At 54.4% G+C, this 27,620-nt stretch overlaps 1 protein-coding gene across 1 annotated transcript in view; it reads left to right on the forward strand.

Moving 5' to 3' along the window:
• The window catches only part of ANGPT4 (angiopoietin 4), a 39,494-nt gene extending 12,775 nt beyond the window's left edge, over positions 1 to 26,719 (forward strand). The window contains exons 2-9 of the mRNA XM_032419675.1: positions 9,630 to 9,785; positions 11,235 to 11,356; positions 14,220 to 14,452; positions 16,550 to 16,665; positions 18,616 to 18,717; positions 20,419 to 20,585; positions 23,373 to 23,503; positions 23,978 to 26,719. Of these exons, the coding sequence (XP_032275566.1) occupies positions 9,630 to 9,785; positions 11,235 to 11,356; positions 14,220 to 14,452; positions 16,550 to 16,665; positions 18,616 to 18,717; positions 20,419 to 20,585; positions 23,373 to 23,503; positions 23,978 to 24,138 (1,188 nt within the window). The 3' untranslated portion in view covers positions 24,139 to 26,719. The remainder of the gene's footprint in view (positions 1 to 9,629; positions 9,786 to 11,234; positions 11,357 to 14,219; positions 14,453 to 16,549; positions 16,666 to 18,615; positions 18,718 to 20,418; positions 20,586 to 23,372; positions 23,504 to 23,977) is intronic.
• The last annotated feature ends 901 nt before the right edge of the window (positions 26,720 to 27,620 follow it).

Below are 27,620 nucleotides of genomic sequence, written 5' to 3' on the forward strand. Positions count from 1 at the left end.
GGACGGGCCAACCCTTGGCCATCGGGCTCAGAGCCACAAAGTTCGCCTCATTACAAAAATGAGGAAACCGAGTCATGGGGACGGCGGGGCAGGGGTGCAATGCGCCCAGCAAGGGGGTCAGCCCCTGGGAGCAAGAGGGTCTGACCCCTGCGAACACCACAAAAGTAGCGCACTCCTTATATAGTGGCACAACACATTCCCCCCAAACACGGAGCAGCTTAAAAAAACCACACACAGTTACTATCTCTCAGTCTCTGAGGGTCCACAATCCAGGAGCTGCTTGTCAAGCAGCTCTGACTCGGCTTTTCTTCCTGTGGCTGTACTCACAGGCCAGCCGGGGCCGGGGTCCTCTGGAGGCTCCCCTGGGGCTGGAGGACCAGGTTCCGGGCGGCCCACTCCCAGGGCTGGTAGGGGGGTGCTGGCCCGCCGTGGGGGGGCCTCCACGCCTCTGCAGAAGGGCCCCTCTGCAGGGCTGCTTGAGGGTCCTCAGGACACGAGTCCCCACAAGCCAGAGAGCCAAGAAGGCAGAAGCCAAAACGTAATGACGTAGCTGTGAAAGCCTCACTCGGATATTTCTATGATGTGCCACTGTCGTAGTGGTGGGTCCCGGCCCGGTGAGGGACCGATGATGCAAGGCGTGCAGGCCAGGCGGTGGGCTCCTTGGAGCCTGGAGTCTTGGAGTCTCGCAGCCCCCAGGCACCCACTGAGTGGTGAAGGGTGTGCTCTCTGGAGCCTGAAGGCCTGCATCCCGAGCCAGCTTCTGCCGCTCTGAAGTGGTGTGACATGGGCGACAGGCTCATCTTCTCTGTGCTTCTTTGCCTCACCTGTAAAATGGGGATGATGAGAGAGCCAAGGACGAGAGGGGCTCTATTTGTCGGGTCCTTGAGGCCAGGCCCTCACACACCTAGTGCGTCAGAGACCTGCCTTCGGAGACGCGGGCCACTGGGCAGGCTTGGCCCACCCCTCAAGCAGGAGCGAGGCCTGCGACAGTCGCTGCCCTCTCCCCAGCGCCCCACACAGGTCCCGGCACATCTGCGCAAATCTGTTGAACAGATGAATGAGTGTCATGGTCATCTCTAGAACATTTCTCCCAAAGACAGCCCAGGCTGGCTCCCTGCCTTGCTGCGGGCCTCCCAGGGCTCCAGCCGTTGAGGACCACACAGCGGCCACCCTGGCATTTCTGCCCCGGTCCGTCGCCCCTCTACAGTCGTCCCTCCGCTTTCCGGCCTCCTGGCCTCTGTGGCCTCGTCTCACCTCTCCCAGGCCTCCGGCGGTAGCTGGCGCTCGGCGGGGAGGTCCAAACAGCCAGTTATTCAGTGGAAATCTGGCGCCCCTGATGTAAAACCGACCTATTCGTCCTTTCAACAAATACTGACTAAGTGTCTCTCGTGTGCTGGGGACTGGTTGAGGCACGGAGGATGTGGCCGTGACCGTGGCAGCCCTTCGAGCCTGGGGCTGATAGTCCCAGGGAGAAATCAGACAGCTAGGAGATCACTGCTGTGATTTCAGATGCGCGGAGTGCTGGGAAGGAACCAGGCAGCCGCAGTGGGGGAAGGAGGGGCGGGGGGCTCGGTGCTTACCTTTGCTGGTAACACGTCTCGGGGTGGTAACATTTGTGGGGAGACCCCAGAGTCAGAAAGAAGCCTGACGGGGTGCTCCTGAGCTCGGGGCTGTGGATGTGTGTCGGGAGGACCCGGTGGGGCAACTCTCTGGCTCCCGTGGCCCCTGCTGCAGCCCCCCCGGGGCCCCTCCTCTAAAACCAGCACGGAAACCACAGACATGACCTCTGCCAAGGGCCGTTTGTTCACATCACAAGTGTCCATGCCTTTGAACTCAGCAGTTCTGCGTCAAGGGACTTATGCCTGACGCAGCCGTGCAGGAGAGCTAGGTGACCTGTGGGCAAGGATATTCCCAGCAGCCCTGGCGTGATGGCAAAAGCCTGGAGATGAGCCCGGCTGTCGGGGACCTGATGTGTAAACAGTGGCGGCCGCAGGTGGAGGGCCATGCAGCTGTTAAGGCCGTGAGGCAGGGCTCTCTGGATGGACACACTGTGTACTCAGAGAGAAGCAGCAGGTGCAGAATGGGGAGCGGACGTTTTATGAGCCCTCAGTGCGGGGCATGTGAGCGAGCTCGCTGCGGGCACATCCATCGAGTCTCCCTGGAAGGGAGCCCCGCACGTCCTTCAGTGGCCTGTGGGAGGGGAACCAGGCAGGGCTGGGAGAGGTGTTAGCACTCCACATCCTTTGAGTCCTTGGACTTTTGAACAAATTGCTCATATAACCCATTCCAAAAAAAAAAAAAAAAATTAAAATGATAAAAATACACATTTAAATTGAAACACACACACACACACAAAGCTATCAAAGTTCTGTTCTTCAGATTTTCACAGGTCTGGCTACACTAGCGCTTGCGTGCAGCCTCCTACAAAGTGCTCTCTTGATTGGGGCCTCAGTTTCCCCATATGGGAAATAGGGCCGGCTGTGTGGTCCCTGCAGGTCTTTCAAGCTTCCGTATCCCTCCTGCCTGGGCTCGGGTCCCTGGTTGGGGGGGCTGCTTTCCTCTCCGTCATCAGGCCAGGCTCTAATCTCCCCCCACCCTGTACCCTGGGGCCTGGGTTCAGTCTGGCTGGCTTGACCCTAATTCCCCCCACGCCCACCTCCAGTGCAGCCCAGTTTGGATCCTGCTCTTTGGGGCAGTTTTGCCTGTTTCCAAAGCACAGACATTTTTTTCTCCTGGAAAGGAATTTACGAGGAACTGGTTTGTTTTCTCTATTTCTCCTGGTTTTCTCTGTTAACGTGGGAGCCACAGCAGGCTTTTGAGCAGAAGGTGCTGTGACCTGGACCCTCTCTCTGAAGAAGATTTTTTCAAATGTAAAATTAAATGCATAGATTTACAAAGGAAACACATTGCCTTGAGATACAGATATCAAAATGCTTTTTAAACAGATTTGTCATACTGTCCCCTATTGCTCCTGTGTTAACACATTAAATCTAACGATCTAGTACCTTCCATCATTTTGAGGTCATGATGAGTGTAAACAGTATGTCCTGGATGTCCGCAATCACTGTGGTGAGACACGAGGACATCTGGGATGTGTCCTGGTGACAAAGTCATGGGCACCGGCACCACACGGTAGCAATCTGTGGCCCATGTTCCTCGCCACGGGAAGAGCTTAGTTCAGTTAGAGATTAGCGGGCCCACTGTGGGAAATGTTCTGCATCTTGCTTATTTCACTCAAGAGTATAACTGAGACCTCTTTTTAGAACAGCCTCCGATGAAGGTCAACCTCCTTCTTTTTAACAGCCACCTGGTCCTCCATGACACAGCCATACTGAAATTTCTCATGTGCTGATTATGTAACCACGCCCCAGGCCCTTTCTGTAGGCTGCATCAGGACTCCTCCTCCTCCCTACAATCCAGAGATAGGAGCCAAGATTACTCCCATTCCAGAGAAGACGCCCAGACAGGTAGAGGTACCTGCCCAAGGTCATACAGCCACTAAGTTGAGAGCTTTGATTCGAACCCAGGCTCATCAGATACAAAGCACTAACTACTCTTCCCTCGTTGGCTTTTATCTGTCGTTGACAAAACGCTTTTTCCAAATATGAACCTCATGCACCATTTTCCAAGGAAGAGACAGGCAGGGCAGATCGCCGTAATGGACCTCTTTCTGATTCTCAAACACGCCAGACGCACTCACACCTCAGGGCTTGTGCATTTGCCCTTCCCTCTGTCTAGAATTCCCTTCCTCCTGACTTTGCCACAGCTAGCAAGCCTCTCAGCTCAGGCGGCCCCTCCGGTGAGGGGTTTCCCTGCCACTCTGGCCAAACTCCCTCCGACCCCACTCACTGCCCTGTCTCATCTCCTTCAGAGCACTCATCACTATTGGAATTTAACTGATGGCTTAGTGAAAATGTGCTGGAATCAGAAAACTTGCCAATTTTGCTCATTCCTGATTTCCTAGTCCCTAGTACAGGGCCTAGCACACAATAGGTGCTCACGAAATTCCTGAGTGGATACATAAATGACATTCAGAGGGTGAGGGATTCGTTTGAGAAACTATATTTATCCTTATAATCCATACTTTCATACGGGACACTTTTTAGAATCTTGTTTCAGTGGGTTTGTGTTTTACTGAGGTGTAGTCCACACAGTGAAGTACACCCTCCTAACATATGGTTCTCTGAGTATGACAAGTGCGTACAGTCATGCAGCCGCTACCCCAATCATGATATAGAGCATTGCCAACACGCCAGAAAGTTCTCCTATGACCCTTTGCAGTCAATTCCCAACCCCAGACCCCAGTCCCTGGTAACACCATGGATTCTGACCTTTCCAGAAGTCACATCAGTGGAATCTTACAGTATGTAGCCTTTTGAGTCTGGCTTACTTCACTCTGTATAGTTCATCCTTGTTGTCGTGTGCATCATTAACTCCTTCCTTGCCATTGCTGAGTAGAATCTACTGGATGGATGGTTACTTATCCGTAGACGGTTGCTTATCCATTCTCCAGTTGTAGACTTTTTTAATACAAATAATGTGAAAGAAAAGTAGGTTTGAGGGGATTTCCTTGGCCACTGAGACTGCTCATCCCTTAGACCTTCATCTGTGGTCTGTCCAGAATATCTTCCTTCCTCACCCAGCCCCTGCGTGTCTAACTCCTTTCCTTTCCTTCAAGGTCCTTTTCGGCTGTTCCCTCCCCAACAAGGAGCATGGTTTCCTGTCCCCATGTCACAGATCAATAAAGTGAGGATCAGAGAAATGTAGCCCTCAACTACTAGAGGCCCAGAGTTGGAGTGTCATAGAGCCAAAACTCAAACCCAGGGCTAAGGGAAGAAGGTTGGTAGCCCCAAGGCCAAAGATCAGCTTCTTTGCAGGCTGGAGAGGTGATGGCAGGTCAGACCCCTGTCCTCCATCTCAACCCTGAGAATCTGCCAGCATGAGGGTGACAGGGAAGGGACAGGTCCAATCCTATGGTGGGGGGGGTTGCTGTGGCAGATCTCATCCTGGGCTCATCTCTCCTTCATTAGGACCCTTCCCCCATCCTTCCAGCCTGTGCCTGAACCCTGGACCAGACCCAGACCCCACCACGCAGGCCAACATTACTCACCAGAGCCCAGCATGTCCAAGATGGGCCCATCTGGCCCAAATTACCCATCCCAGGACCCATGCTGGTGGGCGGGTGTGGCAAATTGCGTGATGGGCCCCAGCTGTGGGTGGCCTGGGCGCCACCCAGCCAGTCACAGCCACAGGACAAGTGGGGGACCAATGCGGGTGCTTAGGGAACTCCTGTCACTTAAGATGACCCCTGAGCTACCCTGAGTCCCCAGCCCAGCTCTGCAAACCTGAAGAAGTCCCTGGGCAAGGAGTCGTGGAACCTAGCCCCCCAGGTGGTGACCTTGCACAAGTCTTCTGGGCCTCAGTTTGTTCATCTGCCAATGAGAGGCTTGGGGGAGATGCATGAGAAAATCTCATCTCAGGACTGAACTTGCTATTTGTCTGCCTGGAGCTGAAGCTTGGGGCCTGGGAGTCTGCATTTTAAACCAGGTTCCAGGAGGTCTGTGACTCGTGGGAAGGGTGAGAGCAGCCTCCGTATAGCTCTGCTTCCCTTATCCCCCCTGGGGCGCCCCAGCAGCCTCACATTAGCAACCCCAGGGAGCCGACAGAGGCGTGGTGGGGAGTGAACCTGAAGCCGACCCGTGGGGATGACAGGAGCCTGGCCCAGGGTGCAGGGAAGGGAGCAGATTCGAAACTGAGTGCAGCAGGTGGATTGAGTGCAGCAGGTGAGGAAAAGAGAAGCATCAAGGATGAGGTCTGGGTGTGGGGTCATTTGCTGAGATGGGAAAGATGGGGGAGTGAGGAGGAGTGAGGTGGGGATGCAGAGACAGGGCAGTGGGTGCTGAGGAACCAAAGGTTCCACGTTGGATATTTTTGCCTGAGATGCTTGTTGGAAACCCACGTGGGGATGGCGAGTGGGTGGCACATTGAGGGGAGGAGTGTGGTGGGAGGCGGACCCGGTGCTCTCAGCACGTGACAGTCGTAGGACCAACAGGAGCACCTGCAGCTGGGCCCCTGACGCATTTGGGGCCCTGAACACTTTGGCATCTGGTCCTGGGTGAAGCTAATAAATTCGTTTTCAGAGCAACCCTTCTAAATGTGTAAAATAAAAGCCTAAAAACACCCAGCGATGCTCCCATTGTAATCAAAATAGTAAATATCACATCTGTGCTCTAGTGGGAGCGTTATCCAGTGGTGGGTTTGAGAATGTCCATCCTTCTGAGGTCATGATGAGTAAAACCAGTATTTAAGATGCTGTGACGGGGGTGCCTGGGTGACTCGGTCAAGCGCCTGACTTTGGCTCTGGTCATGATCTCAGAGTCCTGGGATGGAGCCTCCCGTCGGGGTCCCTGCTCAGCGGGGAGTCTCTCTTCTCCTTCTCCCTCTGTCACCGCCCCCATCGTTCATGCGGTCTCTCTCTCTCTCAAATAAGTAAATAAAATCTTTTTTTAAAGAGATGCTACATGGGGCGCCTGGGTGGCTCAGATGTTTGGGCGTCTGCCTTCGGCTCAGGTCATGATCCCAGGGTCCTGGGATCGAGCCCCTCATCGGGCTCCCTGCTTGGTGGGGAGTCTGCTTCTCCTCCTCCTCCCTCTGCTTTTCCCCCTGCTCATGCTCTCTCTCTCTCTCTCTGTATCTGTGTCTCGAATGAATAAATAAAAAAATCTTTAAAAAAAAAAAGATGCTACAACATTTGCACTGTTGTATGGAAATATTGGTGATTTCTATTGGTAATGAAGTTGCAGCATCAGCTAATAGTGCTATGATTTGTGGTCTACACTCATAATAGAAGGAAATGCCAAACTTTACTTATAGGTTAGCAAACAAAAGAGTTTTTTCTCACCCAAGTTCATGGACCCCCTGAATTCTCTTTGCAGACCCTGTGGTCCCCACTAAGGACCCTTGACCTAGGGAGAGAACGTACAGAGAGACAAAGGCCCAGAACTGGGCCAGGAGCTCCCTGACATGTAGGACCCTGGTAAAGCAGGAGCCAGAGGGGGTGACAACAGGTAGGAGGACAACTAGGAGAAGGAACATCTGGGAAGTACTTCCAGAATTCGAGAGTGGCCATCTGCACTGAGTGCTGCTGAGGGGGAGAGTAAGAGGACATGGAAGGGTCCCTGGGCCTCCTTGTCCAGGAGACAATGACCAGGCAAATTAAGGAGAGAACGGGCTCCCCAGGACTGGGAAGGCAGGCCAGGGACCACAGGATTCAACAGTATGGTTTATATATACATTTTTTAAAGATTTATTTATTTATTTGAGAGAGTGAACAGGGGGAAGAGCAGAGGGAGAAGTAGACTCTCTGCGAGTGCAGAGCCTGATTTGGCCGGGGCGGATCTCATGAACCTGAGATCATGACCTGAGCCGAAACCAAGAGTCGGGCCGGACGCTCAACCCACTGAGCCGCCCAAACACTCCAGTGTGTGTTATATTTTTTTTCTTGAATGTGATAAATACACAGACTTCATTATATCCTTCCTTATACTTTTTTGTATGCACGCAATACACCATAATAATATTGTTAATGTTTTTAGAGGCGAGGGTGGGGATGCAGGTGAGAAACGGGAGGCAACTTGAAGAAGTTTTGCTGTTGAAGGATCAGGGAAATTGCAGACACAGCTGGAGGGACTGTGGGCTCAAGAATTTGTTTTTAGATGGGAGCGGCTGGAGCATGTTTGTGCGTTACAGGGGACAGCGGTGCGGAGGGCTGATGGTGCAGGGGAGGAAGGAAGAGGCCCCCATGACAAAGACTTGAGAAGCTCCAATGGGCCTGTCTCCTTGGTCCTGAGTCCGTTTTGTGACTGCCACCCCAGGAGTTCTCACACTTGAGCGAGCATCAAATTCACCTGGATGGCTGGGCGCCACCCCAGAATTTCTGATTCAATAGGTCTGGGGTGGGACCTAGAAATCTGCATTTTTAACAAGCTCCCCCGTGCTGCTGCTGCAGGGTACACACTTTGAGAACCACTGCTGTAGTCAATACCAGCACCACCCACATGTGCCCCCTCCGGGATCTGATGTTGCACTACACGGGCACACGCTCCTTCCAAAGGCAGGGGTGGGAGGAAGGGATGGGAGCTGGCTCTTAAGACAGAAAAGGGGAGGGGTGCCCGGGTGGCACATCCATTAAACTCTGACTGTGAGTTCTGGCTCAGATCGTGATCTCAGGGTCCTGAGATGGAGCCCCACCTCGAGCCCCGTGTCAGTCTCCACACTCAGTGCAGAGTCCGCCTGAGATTCTCTCTCCCTCTGCCTCTGCCCCACCGGCTTTGCTCCCTCTCTCTAAAATAAATAAATCTTTTTTAAAAAAAAAGATGGCAAAAGGGAGAAAAGACCAAGGAGGAAACAGCCAGAGCCTGGCCCTCCAGCCAAGGTCACCACCTCTCCCTGGGGAGCACCAGTCTTCCCAGGGACCCTGGGAGCTGCCCTGTCTGTCAGACCTCCTGGAAGACTGAGCAAGAGGGCAAGGGAAGGAGCCAGGCCCAGGCGGTGGGGGTGATGGCCAGAGGCCAGCATGTGTGCAGAATGGAGAGGGAGCGGGGGAGGGGCACCGGCTCTCTGCCTGTGGGCACTGAGCCCTGAGAACACACTGTTCACCTTTGCAGCTTGATCCTGGTCTCATGCCAGACCAGCTTCAACTGCTCTTGGGAAAGAGCAACCCTGTCAAAGATGTGAATGTTAGCTCGTGGGATCCCAGAACATCTGAGCTGAAAGAACCCTTGGAGACTGTCCTGTTCAGCCCGCTTGGCGGATGGAGGGGGACGGAAAATAGAAAGTCCAGCTGGGTGGATAGACCTGCAAACTCTTGTAATGGGCATGACACTGGGGGCTATTCTCCAACCCTTGCTGCTCCCCCCTTTTCCATCAATTCATTGAACACATATGTATTGAGTACCCACTGGGCACTAAACATTGTGCTAGATACAAGATAAAGGGGTAAGACTCAGTCTCTGTCTTCATGGAATTGACATGCTAATGGTAAAACGGACAATAGACAGATAAATATGTAATACAAAGTTAGGGAGTGATAAGTGGTAGGAAGAGACCTGAAATGACATGAGGGAGTGAGCCATGTAGATGGGGGTGGGGAGGAGGGAGTTTCCAGGCAGCGGGAAGAGCATGTGCAAAGGCCCTGAGGTAGGTGTATGCTTGCGGTGTGGGAGGGATGTCACAGAGGCCAGTGCTTCTGGAGCAGAGTGTGGGAGAGGACTGGGAGAAGAAATCAGAGTGGGAACAGAAGGCCAGGTCATGGAGGAAAGACTTTGGCTTTTCCTTTAAGGTAGGAATTCTGGGAGGGTTTCTTTCTAGCAGAGGAGGAATTTGATCTGACTTAGGTTTAACAAGATCCCTCTGGCTGTTGAGTGGAGGATGGATTGTACATGGGACAAGGATGGAGGCAGAGAAGCCAGGGAGGAAGCTACTGGAATAGTCCAGGTGAGAGGTAATGGTGGCCTGGGCTGGCAGGGAGGCCTGTGCTCGTTGCTCTATGTCCTTCATGAAGACACAGGAAGAGACAGGAGCCTTCCTCCAGCCCCTACCCATGACCCCAGCCCACGGTCTCCCCACAGCTAGAAAGGTACATCCAGATGAACTTGAGATCAGAGCTGGCACAGGTCCAACAGCACATGGTCCAGAACCAGACGGCCACCATGCTGGAGCTAGGCACCAGCCTCTTGAACCAGACCACCGCCCAGACCCGCAAGCTGACTGATGTGGAGGCTCAGGTACGGAGGCCAAGTAGGTGGCACTGGTGGGGAGGGAAAGGGGAAGGGCTGTGGCCAGCCTTGACCTCTGTCCCTGGGTAAAGTCTGGGCCGGTAGCACCCTGGGACCCTTCCCTGATGACCCTGTCGCAGAACACTCTGACCACCAGGCCATGCCCCTGGGGGTGGGCCCTGGGCCTGGTTCTCCTGTCTCTGTGACTCCAGTGACTCTGGGTCTGTGCTAGGCACTGGGATGAGAGGGGAGAGCAGCACTCAGGGGGTTCCGAGGGCTCCAGGGAGAGATGGATCATAAAGAATTCATTCAACCTCACGGGGCCAGCAACTCTGAGACGGGCCAACAGAAAGGGAGGGAGGGAGGGAATGGATGGATAAACAGGAGGGTGAGTAAATGAAAGGAGGAAAAGATTGAATGACAAATAGGCACGTGTCTTTTGAAACCCTACTATGTGCCAGGCACCGCGGGAGGTTCCTGGTTCTAGTTCAGAGCAGTAAATGAAACAGGCATGCACCCCCCACGCTTGTGCATCTTCCTTTCTAATGACCGCCAGGAGAACGAACAGGATAAATAACCTGCACATGTGAGAGAGTGAGGGTCTCAGGAGAAAAAGGCACAGACAGGAGGGAGGGAGTGTGTGCTAGGAGCAGTGAAGGGATGGCTTGCAAGTTTGGACAGGGAGGCCAGGAGGGCACTGCGGAGAAGGTAGGGTCCGAGCCAGGCTCACCAGGAGGGCCTTCCAGAACAAGGAGAACAGCATGGGCCAAGGCCCAGCGGCGGGACCACGCTGGCAAGCTCCAGGAACATCCAGGAGGTCGGTGTAGCCAGAGAGAGAGCAGGGGGCGAGGGGTGGGCAAGGGATCCCAGAGACAGTGTGGGCAGAGGACATCACAGAGCGTTGCGGGCCGTGGCGAGGACTGCGACTTTTCCGCCGCGTGCAGTGGGAGCCGCAGGATGATTCTGAGCAGATGGGCCATGGTTTAAAAGGCTGCCTAGGACTGCTTAGCAGAGGAAGGAGTGTAGGGAACAAGGGTGGGGACAGGGAGCCCTGTGAGGAGGGTGGCACAGGGCACAGGGCAAGAGATGACAGAGGCCAAGAGTGGGGGCCTTGGAGTAGGGGAGGGTGGTCAGGTGCCCATTTGGAAGCTGGATCTGACAGGACCTGCTGGTAGGTTGGATTGGGGCGGGAGGGAGGTGGCCAAGGGGGACCCCTCCTGGGGCCTGAGCAACAGGAGAAATGGAACTGCGGTCAAGAAGCAGATCATCAGCTCAGCTAGGGCCTGTGAGTGGCTGCGCAAAGGCATGAATGGACGACTATAGGAACTAACTGCTGGGAGGAGGGACATAGGTCAGCACGCTGCTGGATGGCAGAGCCCCTGGACAGGTGGGCGGCTGCTGATCGGGGCTCCTTCAGGGTCTGCGTCGCGCCCTTCCCCTTCCTGTTTGCTGGGACAGGTCCTGAACCAGACATCCCGAATGGAGATCCAGCTGCTGGAGACCTCGCTGTCCACCAACAAGCTGGAGAAACAGCTACTGCTGCAGGGCCATGAGCTCCACAGGCTGCAGGGCCGCAACAGGTGGGCACTGCACTGGCACCCTGGCACCGGGCCGGGGCTGCGACCCCAGGCGGGTGGGACCCAGGCCGGGGGGGGGGCACCAGAGCCAGGGTTGGGCTGGGGCTGGGGCCAGGGTTGGAAACTAGACTTGGGGCTGGTACCTGGGACGGGGCCTGGGGCCAGAGCTGCGGGCCCGGATTAGGACTGAAGTGAGGGACCATTTGGGGGGCTCAGGTACTGCCAGAGCTGGGGTACGGACTGAAACCAGGGCTTGGTCCCAGACTCAAGCTGGGAGTGAAGGTGGGCCCTGGGGTGGGGCTGGGGGCCAGACAGGCACCCCTGGGTGGAGGCAGGAGAGAGACATTTCCCTGGGGGCTCAGGACACCCCGATTCTTTCTCCGTTCTTTCTTTTTCCTTTCCTTCTTCCTTCCTTCCTTCCTTCCTTTCTTTCTTTCTTTTTTTTGTTTTTTTTTAATTTTATTTATTTGACAGAGAGAGAGGAAACACAAGCAGGGGGAGTGGGAGAGGGAGAAGCAGGCTTCCCGCGGAGCAGGGAGCCCGATGCGGGGCTCAATCCCAGGACCCTGGGACCACGACCTGAGCCCAAGGCAGACGCTTAACGACTGAGCCACCCAGGCGCCCCCCTTTGTTTCTTTATTTTATAAATGTTTAACAGCTTTATTGAGCTACAGTTTACATGCTGTACAATTCACCCTGTAAATTTTTATTTGATTTACTTATTTGTAAATAAGTAAATCTGATCTTATCCACTGGTTCCCCTTCCCAGAAGCAACCACACTGCCAGCTTCTCGTCTTCACCGGCAGAGAGTCTCGGCATTTGTAAGCAAATACACTTGAGGGGAACACCCTGCAAATTACAAAGAATAAAAGAGTCATGGGGTACAGATAAGGCAGAGAAATGGACATCTGAGGCTGATTTCATCTTGGTTTCAAGCTGAGTAGAGAAAAACTGTCAAGGTCAGGATGCTGGAAGAGGCAACACCCACCCACCGAAGCGGCCACGGACCTGTGTGCAGGGGGAGATGTTATTGTTGCTCAAATTCTGGGTCAAGATAAGGCCGTCAGGCCCGTCCAGCTCCCTCTGATCTGCGTGTAGCTAATGATACTTTGTCCACCTTCTCATTCTTATGCTCCCACCCCAAGGTGGGCAAGGGCAGGGACTGGGACTGTCTGAATTGGCACCAGGTGCCTCGAAGTCAGTGAAGACGGAGGATGTCATCAATAAGCGCTTGGCCCATGGAGATCGCTAAGATTCTAGAATCCGAGTGTGCCCCAATTTTTTCTCTTCCTGCAGCAGAACTCGGGGCTCAGGGGAAATTCCTTCTGCCCTGGCTAGACTCGTTGTTCTAGTCTGGAGAATGGGTCGGCATAACCTCATAGATAGGAGACTGTCTCCCTCCTACTCTATCCCTCAGCCACCCACCCACCCACAGCAGAGGTAACCCCTCTTCCTAGTGTCTTGTCCTCTTCCATTCATTCAACCAACAATTGTTTTTTGAGCTCTTACCACGGGTCAGACACTGTTCTAGAAACTGGGGTTAAAGAAGTGAACACATAGATAAAAGTCCCTATCCCACAGCTACACTCTATAAGCTGACATTTGAGGGTTTCCTATGAATATGTAAACAAATATGTGTGCATAGTCCTTTTGTTGCCCTTCTTGAACCCAAATGGAGCTTACCGCTCTTCTGCACCTCTTTTTTCCAAGAAACTGTTCTATAATTGCATGACACACTTGCCCATTCTTTTCTCTAACTGCGTCATGTTCCACCCTATGGCTGTGCCCACACTTATATCCCCAGTCCCCAATTAATGTATATTAAGGTTGTTTCCTGTCTTTTACTCCTGTTCAACGAGAAGCCCCTAATAATGTCCCCATACCCCATTGCACACACGCGGGGAGCAAACCAGGATAAAATGCCAGAAGTGGAAGAGTTGAGTTTTAGAACTTTTCGCTTTTTCTAAAACTCTTTTTCTAAAAAACTCATGACAGATATGCTCCCTGTTTATTATATCACCAGACACCAAGGACCTATAAAACGAAAGGGAAAGTGGGTTCCCTCCAGCCGCCTCCATCTTCCTCCCTCTCCATCGCCCCCCTCCTCCGGAACCCGCTCCGCAGGGGGAACAGCACTTAGCCAGCTGTCTTTCACTTTCTCTTCGAGCGCAGGCACCGCCGTGTCCTTCCACGTGTCTTTCCATGCCTTTTCCTAGCAGTTCACCGGCTTCCCTCTCCATTTCCATTAATACCTTTCTTCTTTCTCTTGTTCTGTCTTCCCACACGTGGGACTGGACTAGAGGCACCGATGTGCGGGCGCAGTTCACTCCACGTCCTGGGCGTCTTGCCAAATGCGTGCAGATGCGCTCTGCCTCCTTCCTCTTGCGGCTCCAGCACATTTCTAGGGACACGGAAAGAAAAGAGCCTCGGCCAGCTCCGGCTGTTGGACATTTAGGCTGTCTCCTTTCTCTCTAGCAGAACCAGTCCCCCCAGGGGCACTCTCGCGCCTGCTCCCTGGAGGTTATCTCCGGAGAGCCGACTGCTGGGTCAAAGGGCAGGCATACTGGGGATTTGGTAACCACGACCCGGTTGCTGGCATGTCCTCCCACCCGCACCTCTTTCTTCTACGGACCCCAGTCCATCTTCTTCCAGGGCGGGGTCTCTCTTTCCTCCCCTCCTCACTCTCTGCCATCGGTGGGCACAGCTGTGTAACCCAGGGCAGGACGCTCGACCTCTCTGGGCCTCGGTGCGGATCTGGTCCGCGGAGTATCCCCCGCCCCCCCGGGGGGCCCCAGGGCCAAGCGCGCGAGTGTGGCTGCGTGGTGGGGACGGCGGGCTGACGCGCGTGCGCCCCCCGCCCCGCAGCGCGCTGGAGACGCGGGTGCAGGCGCTGGAGACGCAGCAGCAGGCGGAGCTGGCTTCTCTCCGCGGCGAGAAGGAGCGGCTGCGGCGGCTGCTGGGCCGCCAGAGTGGCGCCCTCGCCGGCCTCGAGCGCAGCCTGCGCGCCGCCAGCGGCAACTCCAGTCTCGTGCAGCGGGAGCAGCGCCGGCTGCTGGAGTCCGTGCAGCGCCTGGTGCGCGTCGTGGCCCAGGGCCCGGGTGAGCGAGCGGGGTGCCGGCGCGGTGCGGGAGGACGGCAGCAGAGGGGCGGGAGACCCTGCTTACGCCCTCGCGGCTCGCTGGGGGGGGGGGGGGGGAAGGCCCGGCCCCTCTCCCAGCACCTGTGAAACAGAAATAACAACAATAATAATGGTGAGGACGAGACCCAGGAGGAACCAATCCAGACTCTACGCCCTGACTCCATGAGTGACCTTGAGCAGGTCCCCGTCCCTCTCTTGGCCTCAGTTTCCCCATCCGTTTAACGGAAGTGAAGCTAATAAGGTTTATTTGCCAGCCCAGACTGCCAAGTTTGGGATCCAGGATCCACCCTCCATCCTCGCTTGCTCAGACCTGCCCCACCCCTCCCCCGGCCACAGTTTCCCTATCTATAGAATGGAGAGGTTGGACTCACTGTTCCCGAAGGACTTCTGTCACCCTGTCGCCCTTGTCCCTAAGCCCAGGACGGCCAAACAGGAGTGAGGAGACATCTCTGGCCCTAGCTTCTAAGAAGGGAGAACAAAGCCTGGGTTCCCCCCTCCCCCAGCTCTCACTGACTCCTGATGGGGCCACTGGGGGTGGCCAAGGCGTTGCTGGTTTCGGCTTCAATCACGCAGTCAGCAAAACCCTTATTGAGCACCCACTGTGTGCCAGGCCCAGTGCCGGGTGCTGGGGATGCAGCAGTGAACAGCATAGTCTTGCAAAAATACCCACCTGCCCATGTCTGGGTGTCTAAGGGAAGAAGGAGGAGATGCATATTTTTGAGTACCTACTATGTGGCAACAGTGTTCTTGAAATGACCAGGCCACTAAAGGCCTAAAAGGCTGTGCCGAGGAGAGAGAATATGAACCTGAGGATAATCAGGAGACACACGAGGGTTTTGCACCCAGTGGGACGATGTTTTAGGAAACTCAATTGGAACCGGGCAGTGGAGAATGGCTGGGTGAGAGAAAGACCTCGGAAGGGATTTCTACCCAGGCTGGATCGCCATAGCAGGAGGCTGGGGAGCTTTTAAGGCACAAGGAATCAAGCAGTAGTGATGGGTTCCAGGCACTATGGTGCCAAAGGATGGCACCAGGGCTCTGTCTAAGTCGGGCAGGCCCTGCTGGGTTTGAGGGATTTGAGGCCCCAAGGAAGCCACAGGCAGGAGAAGTGGATACCTTCCAAACCATGAGATACGGAGTGACCCGAACCCATCACAGGCTTGTGTGTAGCCCTGGCAGGGAAGCCGCCTAAATGAGTCCCATGTGTGGGTGTATTGTAGCTCAGTCCCAGATGCAGGCCCAGGCCCAAGGCCTCCCCCCACAGGCTCACCGCTAGCCCAGTCTCCAGCTGTGACCCAATGTCTGTTCACCGGTCTGGGGAGGGCACGTTGCCTCAGGCACCCTTTGCCCCAAACGCCCTGTCCCCCTGCCCCACTGTCACCACTGTCACCAGAGAAGGGCACTGTGGAGTTGTGCCTCCAGCCCAAGGCCCTAAGGACTCCTTCGTATGACCTAGAGAGCAGGAAGGCTCTGCCTGTGCCCCCAGCTATGTGCCCTTGAGCCAGTTACGTTACTTTTGGGCCCTAGTTTCCTGGTCTATGAAAGGGGGAAGGACCTCCTTGGAGTTCAGACTCCAGTTACCTCTCCTGGAGGACTCCAGCAGCCTCTCCTGGAGGACTCTAGCAGCCTCGTCCGTGGCCTCCCTGCTTTGAGTCTCATCCCCTCCAGTCCCCGTTCCACACTCTGGCCAGAGCGCTCTTCCTCGGCACAGCTTGGGCTCCTCATCCTGGCCTGCAGGGCTGACCTTGCCCCCTGCTGAAACTCAGCCTCATCTCTCCTTCCTTGGTGACCCTGCCTGTGCCAGCCTTGTCCTACTCCAGTCAAGGTCATCAGACAGCTGCAGCTCTGGCCTCAGCTCTGCTCTCGTGGGTGGCGGGTCATTTCCCTCCCTGGCCTCCACCACTTCCTCTCACTGCGCGGTCCTCTGCACAGGTCTCATACCTCTCCCTGTCCCCGGCACCTCCCAACCCGGAAGCTGGCAGGAAGTAGTACCCACCTGGCCCCTTCCCTCTCTCCTTAGCTTACCTCCGATTGCTTTTGCCTTGTCCCATTGCAGCCTCTGTGAGAGCAGCTGAGCACGTGTTCCAGGACTGTGCAGAGATCCAGCGCTTCGGGGCCAATGCCAGTGGCATCTACACCATCCATGTGACCAATATGACGGAGCCCAGGAAGGTTAGGGGACCGCCTGGGGGCGGAGGCTATCCAAGGGGGTTGAGCCAAGGGCGTCCCTGGCAGGCCACCCCCCATCAGCTTCAGGCCTTGTCCAACATCTGAGATACCCCAGAGAAGGTGGGATGACCCTACTGTCTGCAGCCCCCCTCCAGTCAGAGGTCAGAATGTGGGGGTAAAGCAGAAGTCCCCAGAGCTGGAAATGCATCCTTCTCCTGCATCTTCTCCAGAGCTGCTTTCAGTGGGAAGGGCAGAAAATAGTCCTGCATTGCTTAAGGTAATGCTAGCTTATTCAGCACATCAAGCCAGAAAATCCACGGGCTTAACCCAAAGAAGTTTCTTTCTAATTTACATATAGTCCGGTCGAATGCAGGTGTGGGGGCTCTGCTCCACGTGGGAAATTAGGGACCAGGGCTGATAGAGACCCCACCATCTTCAGTGAGTGTTTCCAAGGTTGCCCCAGGCTTTGAGGTCCAGTTATCGGATGGATGGATGGATGAGGGGTCAAGGGAAAGGGTGGCTATCAGGAGGGAGGGCTTGGGGGCCAGACCCAGCAGTGAGAGAGTATAGAGAACAACTAGCCAGTCTTCACACTTCCCGATTCCCTGTTCAATTTCCTTTGAATTCCTATAAATATACCTATCAGTTTGTCTCCAGACTGTCTTTAACACTTCACATACACACCTGCTCAACTCCTCTTTGACACAGAGTTCGGGCCCTCGATTTCTACCTAGAATTTCACCTTTTTGTTATATTTATTTTTATAATGATCCAAATAAAAGCAAGTGTTAAAAGGACACGACTTTTTAAGTAAATATTCTACATGAAATTAAGCCAATTCAGCTATGGTGGAATCCTGGGAGGCCAGAGTTCTGGGCTCACACCTTAGCTTTACTTCAGTCTCACTTGCCTTGAGCAAGTCCCTTGTCCTCTCTGGGCCTCAGTTTCCCTTCCTGCACCCTCTGCCACTTTCACAGCAAATGTCCCTGTCTTCTCTCCCTGAGCTGGCCTTTACCTTCTCAGAGCTGCTTCCTCCACTGGAGGTGCCATTCCCCTTGTTGGCCTGTCAGGCACATGCCAAGGCCCTGTTCTCATGCTACCTCCTCTGGGAAGCCTGCCAGGGTTGCCCAGTGACTCCTTCTTAGGAGCTCTCCTTGTAGCACCCAAATGTTCATAATCAATAGTCTGTCTGCCCTATCATAGCCTCCTGCAGACCAAGCCGGCCCTGAGGGTTGCTTTATCTCTGATTTGTCTCTGTCATCTAGTATGGGACCAGGGACCAAGTGTGTCCTCACTGAACACTGAACATGTACTGAACTGGCTGGAAAAATAATATGTGAACAAAGATTAGGCTGAAAGAAGAGATTATGTTGGATGGTGAGCACTTTGAGAGAAAGACTCTTTCTGTCTTATCCATATTGGCATCCCCCATGCCTTGAATGGAGCTTGGTATATAGCAGGTGCTAAGAAAACATTTGTCTGCCGAACATAATAACAATTCCCGAGTCTATGCTGTGTGCCAAGCGTGTTACGCCTCTCGGCATTTAATCCTTACAACAACCTCGCAATAACAGCGAGGGAAAAGCCTCCACTTACTGAGTTTCCAGTATGCCCAGGCTCTGTTCTTTACATGGCTCAGCTTACACAGTTCTCACATCAAGCCAATTTGCAGATGAGAAACTGAGGCACAAAGAGGTTAAGGTTTTAACACTTGCATTTTATGAGTGAGGAAAGGAAGGCTCTGAGGGGGCATCACTTGCCCATGATTTTAGAAAAATGATGACAATAGGTGGGAAATATGAACCTGGGTATTTCTGATGCCCTCGACCTCCAGGCTCACTTGTTGCTCTGTGAGAATGTAAGCCAAATCAAAATTGGGCCAGCCCCGACCTGCTTCCGCCAGCTTCCGGGGGCTTCCAACTCCCTCCCCCCCCACCACCCAACTCCTTCCAGGTGTTCTGTGACATGGAGGCCAATGGAGGCGGATGGACTCTCATCCAGCGCCGTGAGAATGGCAGCGTGAATTTCCAGCGGAACTGGAGAGATTACAAACAGGTAACACTGCTGCCCAGGGAAGGGGCTTTTCCGCCCTGAAACCTGGAGCAGGTGGATCGCCCTCAACCCTTCCCAGAAAAAAAAAAATTAACCCACCTAAAACCAACCACCTTCAAACAGATTTTCCCAGTGCACATTCGCTGTCAGGGACTCCATCATCAGAAATTGAACCTTCTTTTTTGCAAGTTCTGACGTATATCCTAAGAATAAAAGTTTAACCTTATTTTTTTTTTTAAGATTTTATTTATTTATTTGACAGAGAGAGAGATAGCGAGAGCAGGAACGCAAGCAGGGGGAGTGGGAGAGGGAGAAGCAGGCTTCCCACCGAGCAGGGAGCCCGATGTGGGACTCGATCCCAGGACCCTGGGATCATGACCTGAGCCGAAGGCAGACGCTTAACGACTGAGCCACCCAGGCGCCCTAACCTTATTTTTTTATTTGTGGAAAGATTATATATGCGTATTGCTTAAAAATTTTTTTAAGAATACAAAAAAAAAAAAAAAAAAAAAAAAGGAACAGAAAGAAAGTAATCTCCCCTGCCCACCCCTGGCTGCATTGCTTAAATGAATGTCCCTGTCTTTGCACACAATAATATAATGACATCTGCAGGAGAGATTCTGTAACATGGAATTGCTGGCTCAAAGACCCCATGCGTTTTACAAGATGAGACATGGTGCCGGATTGTCTTCCAATTTCTTAATTAAATTTTGAATAAAGGATTTTTGGCAAGCTGACTTAAAAGCTCTTAAAGTTTCCACAAGCAAAAGAAACAGAAAAGGATACACGGAAATGCAACAATATCATTAGTTGTGTCGCTTACTGTTCATGTGATAAATACTTAAAAATAAATACCAAATCAAGATAGGAGTGTTCTTGAGCCAGTTGGGTTTTAAACAATTATTGAAATGGCAAAAAGAAATAGGATACTCAGACGCAGAAATACAGGAGGGCACTGGATATTAATCATTAGGCTGATCTGCATCGCCACGTGGCTAAATGGGGAGTGGGGCTTAGGTGTGCCCCTGTCCTTGGTGCTGAATTGTTGCTCGGGCCCAGGGCACTTGTCTCTCCTCACCCTGGGACACTGGTGACACCTAACGTGCTTAGCTTTGCACTTCTGTGTTGCTGAAATCTTGCAGCAGCTGCCATGTCACTGACCAAGGTTTGCTCTACAATTCATGCAGCTTATTAAAATCTTTAATTTTTTATTGAGGTTCGACAGACATGCCGATAAGTGCACAGATCTCAGGCGTAAGATACTCAGTGGATTTTTACATACGTATTCACCCACGTGACCACCATTCCAAGCTAGGTATATCTACAACACGGCCAGCAGCACAGAAGCCCTCCCCGTGCCCCCCTGTGCCTCCGTGTGTCCCGGTCAATACTCCCCCCAAAGGTAGTTGCTATTCTGACTTCTATCACCACAGATTCATTTTGCTTGTTCTTAAACTCCATAGAAATGTGCTTTCAATTATTTCCAACAGAATTTTACATTTACAAAAATCTTAGTCTTTTTGCTCTAGGAGGTGGAGAACTCCCATCCCTAGGCCTGCCCACTCTGTACTTTGTGGACTTGATCATTAGGCAACGTGGTTTTGGATTAAGTGGCCCTGGAGCCTGGCCCAGCCCAGCTCTTCAGCCGGGGAGGCAGCCTCCCATCGCAGCATGAAACCCACCCCTACCCTTCACTCTCCGCAGGGCTTCGGTGACCTGGCGGGGGAGCACTGGCTGGGCAATGAGGTGGTGTACCAGCTCACCAGCAGGGCAGCCTACTCTCTGCGCGTGGAGCTGCAAGACTGGGAGGGCAACGAGGCCTATGCCCAGTATGAGCATTTCCAGCTGGGCAGCGAGGGGCAGCTGTACAGGTGGGCTCGGGGCCCAGGCTGGTGGGCGGGCCAGGGTCCCGGGCTAGTGGCTGTAGAGCCTGTACCAGGGGTCAGTCCCTGGGCGTCTCCTGTTGCTACCATCTGTCCCCCATTTGGGCACACGTCACGGGATCTGGAGGCGGCTGGTTAACACTCAGCACGTCCTAGCCGCTGGGTGGGGTGGAGAGCATGTCGCTGACGCTGCCGGCCCAGGAACAGGAAAGGGCCTTCTAAGGTCAGTCACCCCGAGTCAGCCATATTACTGAGGCCCACAGCGGGGAGTCCAGGCTGTCCCGTGCTGTGGGGTGAGGTGGAAAGGTCCCTGGGCAGGGAATCAGGGGACCTGAGCTAATTCTGGCTCTGTTCCAGCTCGCTTTGTGAACTCGGGCAAGTCAAAGTTCTAGCTTCTCTGTACCTCTGCTTCTTTAACGGCAGGATGGGCTTAAATAGGAGTATAATGTAGCATCAGCAAGGTCTCCCACACCTCCCTTGGCTTGGTTCTTGGCTCTGTTTAGGAAAAGAAAAGAGCATTTATTGAGCACCTACTATGTTCCCGGCATATTACTCCATTTAATCCTCCTACAACACTCTGAGGTAAGCACTGCTGTACCTGCTTTAGGGATGTGGAAGCAGGCACAGAGCTTAAGTACCCTGCCCAAAGTTACAAGTTAGGTAGAGCTTGGATTTGAACTCAGATCCCTCTGCTACCAAAACTCAGGGTGTTTCCACTACATGATGTTGCCTCTCTGAGAAACTCAAGGTTCTCGGAGAGAAGACTAGGTCCTGGCTATCTTTGAACAGGATAGAACTGAAATCATAGACTCGCACTCACGGGTCTGCAAAGGACCTCACCTGTCATCTGGGTCTTCCCATGATGCTAGAATCTCCTCCACAGCCATAGTCATCATCCAGCCAGGCTGGAATGCCTCCACTGACAGGAAGGTCACTTCCTCCAAAGGAATCTCTGGTGGCTCTCTGTCCTCCTATACTTTATGTCTAATTCCATCTTGGGGAGCTTTTCAATGAGTGCCCCACCCCTCTCTCTTCTTATTGAATGCCCCTGGATCCTCCAGCTAAGTTGTCCTGACATCCTCCTTATGGGACCCACCCCAATCTGATAATAGTCCTCCTTAAACTGCAAGCTTCAGAGCTGAATGAACCGTGCCCTGGGTCTGGGCTAGGCAGGGCTAAGCTGGATGCCCTCTCTACTCCTCAAGCTGACCAGTGAGTCACCACAACACCCTGCTGACTCCTATTTAAGCCACCAAAGCCAAGGCTTAAGTCCTGACTCAATCCTTATCCCCCTGAGCAACCCTGAAGAAGTGCCTCCACCTTCTCATCTGTAAAATGGGTGCCCTAGGTGTACCTACCTTATTCAACGTGTTATGAAGCTCAAATGAGATACTGCACATAGAGCATTAACAGAGATGGGCCCCTTTGGAGGGGCGTTGCGACACCAGTCACGCAAGCCCCGGGCTGCACATTTAAGGGCACAGTTAGGGCTTCACAGTTAGGGCACAGACATGCAGAGTCCGTGGTGGGAGGCGCAGGGACTGAGCCAGGCCACATGCCCAGGGCCCACATTCCCTCTTGATCCCAGCAGCAGCACTTCCCAGGCCCTTCCTGGGGGAACCAGAGCTGCCCTGAGCTGCCCTGGCTGCATCTGGTGTCCGTTTTTCTCCACCCGTAAGACCTTCTTAATTTTTCCCAAACCAGGTCTCCACCTCAGTTGCCGGGGCTAAAAGCACCCAACACCCTCTCCTGTCAGGCTGAGCAAGAGCCTATGGCGGCCGTGTGTTCAGGGCAGGAATGCAGGGACAATGGCTAACAAGCGCTAAATGTGCTGAGCATTTACCGTGTGCCCGCACCGCTCTTCACTCCTCACACCCCAAGGACCTCGGATCACAATAACGAACGAGGTCGTCACGGGTAACATTACTATCACTACCATTTTAACAGAAGGAGAAACTGCAGCTGAAGAAACTGCAGGTGAAGCAGTCTGCCCACCGTCATGCCGTTGTCGAGTGGCAGGGCTGGGATGCGAATCCAGGCATTCTATCCCCAGAGCTCATGGTCGTAATAGCCACACAGCCTTGGCCGTGCCCACCAGGGTCTCACAGCCTGGCAGAGAAATAGAAACCCTCCCCCACTGGCTGCAGATGTGCAAGTCACAGGGCTGGGGGTGCCCCGGGGCACAGATCCATGTGGGCTGGTGTGGTCAGGGAAGGCTTCCTGGAGGTGGTGGGCTGGGGTTGCAGGGTGGTCAGCTGGGGAGCAAAATGCACACAGCTCCCAAGGCAGGCCACCCTGGGCTGGGACCTGGCTCTCGCCGTCTTTCATTCCGAGGCCTGGGGCAGCCTCCCTGGGCTCTCGGGATCTCTGTTTCTTCATCTGTAAGATGGAAATAATAGGGTGTTGTGAGGATGCCAGGAGACGAGCTAAGCCGCAGAATGCCCAGAACACAGTAGGTGTTCAAAAAAATGTTAGCCATTGTCCTCATTATTAGTATTATTATTTTGATCCTTCTCTGTCCTGTCCAAGACACGGGTTCAGTGAGATGAGGGAGGCCTGGCACACGGCGAGTACTCTGCCCCTGGGAGGCAGCAGGCAGGGAGGGCAAGCCAGGGCCAGGGACAATCCAAGCAGCCTAGACTGGGGCGCCCCCTCCCAGAACAACTGGAGGGAACCCTTAGCCTTGGACAAAGCCTCTTGGGGGGCGGGGCGTTCTTTAACCAGCCAACCTAACTCTGGACCCATCTCCCATCACCACCTCCGGGTGGCCTCCAGGCTTTCTCTGAGTGGGTACAGCGGGTCAGCAGGACGCCAGAGCAGCCTGGTCCTGCAAGGCACCAACTTCAGCACCCGTGACGCAGACAATGACAACTGCCTCTGCAAGTGTGCCCAGATGCTGTCTGGAGGTGGGTGTGGGGGGCTGGAGCCCTGCACCTGGTTGGACACCCCCATTACCTCCCCACCCAGTTCCCGTGCATTCAGCCAGGTGCTGTCGGGAAGAGGGTGCAGGTCAGGGTCTCACCCACCCGCATGCTGGCCTGGCTGTCCCCCCCCAACCCTTTCCCCACTAAGTCCTTAGGGTTCCCTCAGTGTCTCCCCTCATCCTAACACAGGCACACCGATCTTCCTCTGAGACTGGGCTAGGGGAAAACAAGCTGGGGGGGGGCCATCGAGGTCCCGCCCTCCAGAGGCTGCAGGCTGAGCAGAGGGTCTGGGGGTCCCCCTGCCGCCCGCATGCCCATTCCACTCGGCCCCATCTCCCCCTGCGAGCTGGCTTCCCAGAGGAGGCAGCAGCCCCGGTTAGTCCCGGGGGCTGGGGGGCTGCCCTCAACCCACTGGCTGGCCCCCCCCGCCCAAGCATCTTGCTCTCCCTCCACCAGGGTGGTGGTTTGACGCCTGCGGCCTCTCCAATCTCAACGGCATCTACTACCCAGCTCGCCACCACACGCGCAAGCTCAACGGCATCCGCTGGCACTACTTCCAGGGCCCCAGCTACTCGCTGCGGGCCACTCGCATGATGCTGCGCCCCGTGGGCATTTGAGAGGCAGCCGCGCCCGGAGGCTGGACCCAGGGGAAGAGCCGGGGCAGGCTGGACCCCAAACACAGGGCACAGTGCCAGGGCCTTGTCCTGGATACCCTGGGTCTCCTGAGGCCGCCCTCCTTTCCTGCCTGGGAGTCAGAGGGTCCGCTGCCTCCCTGTTCCCCTCAAGTTGCGAGATGGTGGGTAATGGGGGGATCCTGCCTCTACAGTGTCCCTCTGTCCTCTTCCCTTCTGTCTCCTGCACGGGCCCCCTGCCAGCTTGAGGGTCACAACACCCTGAATGAGCTGAGAACAGACTTCATGTAGGTCCTCAAAGAAATATATGACTAACAGTCCACTCCTCCTAGGCCCCAGCATCTGGAGCTCAGACCTGGTCTCTTGGAGGCTCCAGAAGATCTAACAAGGATTTCTTTACCCCCAGTGTGTCCTCGAAGGTGTTCCAGAGAGAATAACTCAGGCTCCCCTCGAAAAGTACCTATGGAGGGAAACACCAGCTTAAATCAATATGAACAGGCATCCATAGCTGCAGGACTTGTCAGAGCCTTTAGTGTGGGCATATGCCTTTTGACTGCCTGTGAAGAGGTTAGAGTGGGCAGCTTTCTCCAAGTGTCCTTATTGGAAAATAGGCCTTCTTTATCCCAGAGCATCTCTCGGGGCTGCAGATGCCCTTGGAAAAAGTTGGTCAAGTGTGAAGAGGAGGAGCCCTAGCTCCCCACCCCCATCTGCACTCACACTTTCGAGCTACAAGAGACACAGTGATGGTCTCAAACAGCCTCTAAAAGCAACTGGAAGAAGCTTTGGGTTAAAGAAGACACATGCCACCCCTGAAGAAGGATCTAGAACTAAGTTTCCAATCTGTGCTGTGGGCTGGGGTCCTGCCAGGCTCCTTCTGGCCCCAGGAAGCCAGATATCTGCCTGGAGGCTACCCTCTCAGCACTCCTTGTAGCCCTAGCCCACCTTGGCTCAAGTTCAGGGACTGTTGGGGACTGTCCACTCTGCCTTGGGCAGGATGCCATCTTCAAGTCCAGAGCTTTCCAGCCTCCAAGCCAGGACCTTAGCCCTCTCCTCCCACCTGATCCAACAGTGATGCTGCAGTTGGGGGTTTGAGGGAAGTGGGAGTGTGGGGCAGAGCCGGCCTTGGCCTGGGTCTGGGAGACCAGGGGCTCCCCACGAGCTTCCTTCAGAGGACAGGGTCAGAGAGGGGCCACAGCTGCCCTGCCACCCACCCCCATCACTGTCACCCTCCTCGGGCCTGATGAGGCCAGCACCGTCCTGCCGTCTTCAGCCAACACCCAGACCAGCCAAGACCAACCTGCTCTCCCACCAGGGTACGCCTCTGTCTTCAGGTTTTCTCCTGGATGAGGCTGGGATGGTGGAAATGGGCCACCTTTTCCCACCTGTCCTTGAGTCCCGCCTCAGCTGGTCCCCTGAGCAAAGCCAGCACAGATTAACACTGATCTCTTTGAAAAAAACAAAGGATGGGGTTGCCAATGGTGGCCTTTCAGGCAGGAGGGGGAAATTACCGAGGGGCAGGGTGCTGCCCAGAAGGCTCACGTGGCCTCACACAGCATTTGCTGGGCAGGCCTTCATTTAGCATCTACCGCGTGCCCAGCCGTGCTGCCGGCGGGGCTCTGGAATTGGACAGACCTGCTCCAGCTCCTGGACTTGAGGCCAGTGGCTCAGCCTCTCAAGGCCTCAGTTGCCTTGTCTGTGAACTAGAAATGATGCTCCCTCCTGGCTGGGCTGTGGCAGGAGGCGATGAAACCGTGTATGTCAACTTTGTAACAGGGCTCGGCATGAGCAGGTGCCTAATAAAGTTTAGTTCCCAAAGAGGAAAGTGGGGTGAGGAAATTCACCCCTAAGTGCATGCCCCCCTTCTTCTGGAGCCAGGTAAGGTGAGCATTTGTTTTTGACTCCGTGGCCTTTATGTGTGTACTGCAGAGTTTATCAGCCAGGTGGGCACTGGAGAGGAGATGAAGCCAGAGCTGGGAGCCCCAGGGACAGACTCCTCTGGGTGGGGTGAGGCCCAAATCCGGGTCTGTAGTCATTTTCTAGAAAAGGCCAAGAAGCTGATTTGGGTTACCTTCAGATGCCTGTTCTTAAATAGTCATCCTTCCTTCCTATCTTCCTTCCTCCTCCATGCCAGGACTCCTCCAACAACAAGGGATAGAAACCCTATCCTAAGGAATGGATTGACTCACATGCCAGGAAGTCTAGGAGTAAATTCAGGCACAGTTAGATCCAGGGGCTCAAATGATGTCCCTCTTCACCTCTCAGCCCTGCATCCACCATGTTGACTTTACTCTCCATCAGGTTTTCTCCTGACAGGTGGCTCCAGCAGCCCTGGGCTCATGTCCTCCCAGCTGAGCATCCCTAAGACAGAGTTCCCCTGTCCTAGTGATTCCAGCAAAGGCATGATTTTCTCCAGCTGGGACTGGTCCTCCTGTGTGCATCTCTGCACTTATCACTGTGTGTCTGATTGACCAGACCTGGGCCACCTGATCACACCTGGAACAGGGGTGGGGTCAGTCCCACCCAAGTCACATGGACTAGCTGTTTCTAGGCGCCATTTCCAGACTGGCAATCACTGTTCCTCCTTCCATCTCTCTGACTCCCATTTCCCTTCTCTCCATCTCTGCCCCCTCTCCCAGCCTCCGTGCCCCCAAGGCCCGGCCCCAGGCTCCAGCTCACCTCGGGGTTGCCCCAAACTATCAAGGACACAGCTGTGGCCTGTCCAGGGATGTCAGACCCTGGTTCGCTGTCCTGGCTGTGTCCCTGGAGCAGAATCCCTGGTCCTCTCTGACTGAGCCTCTATTTCCCATCCGTGCAATCAGGACAGAGCAGCTGCTGACCTCTCTAAGCCCCCTGACAGCGATGCTGAGCCACAGTGGCTGCAGACAAGACCGGCAGAAGGACTCCAGGCAGCACAAAGCCCCCGTGGGGACATGGCTGGTGTGGCCTTGGCCCTGGCTGGATCTCCTCGAGGTCCCTACGCATAGGATCTGGCTTCTGGGATACCTGACTCTGCAGAATCCTTGTCTCCGCTCCCTACACCAGACCGGCATTCTCCGCACTGTAGTGATGAAGAAGTTAGCGCTCAGAGAGGAAAAGGGTTTCATCCAAGGTGGCACAGCGCATCACCACCGCCGGTGCTCCTGCATCGATGAGCTGCCTCCCTTGTGCGGGCCTCTCTGGGGCATCTTGGCACCAACCACAAAAATACTGGAGTAGGGTCCCCTCTACTTATTTTAAGGACTGAAGGAAATTTCTGGAAAGCTCTCCAAGACCAGTCTGTCTTTACCACTGGCACCTGATCACATTGTTCCTAAGGTCTCTGTGTGTCCCCAGCAGAAGCAGTTTCCACAATGAGGGAGAAAGTCACTGTGCACACTCCAGAGCCATGGCCGAGGTCAAAGGTGGCCCTTTGCAGGGAGTAGGGGACCAGCCAGCATCAGGATGGTCTGTCTTGCTGGCTGGGGGGG

The sequence above is a fragment of the Phoca vitulina genome, unplaced genomic scaffold, assembly GCF_004348235.1.
Source record: "Phoca vitulina isolate PV1807 unplaced genomic scaffold, GSC_HSeal_1.0 scaffold22, whole genome shotgun sequence".
Taxonomy (NCBI): domain Eukaryota; kingdom Metazoa; phylum Chordata; class Mammalia; order Carnivora; family Phocidae; genus Phoca; species Phoca vitulina.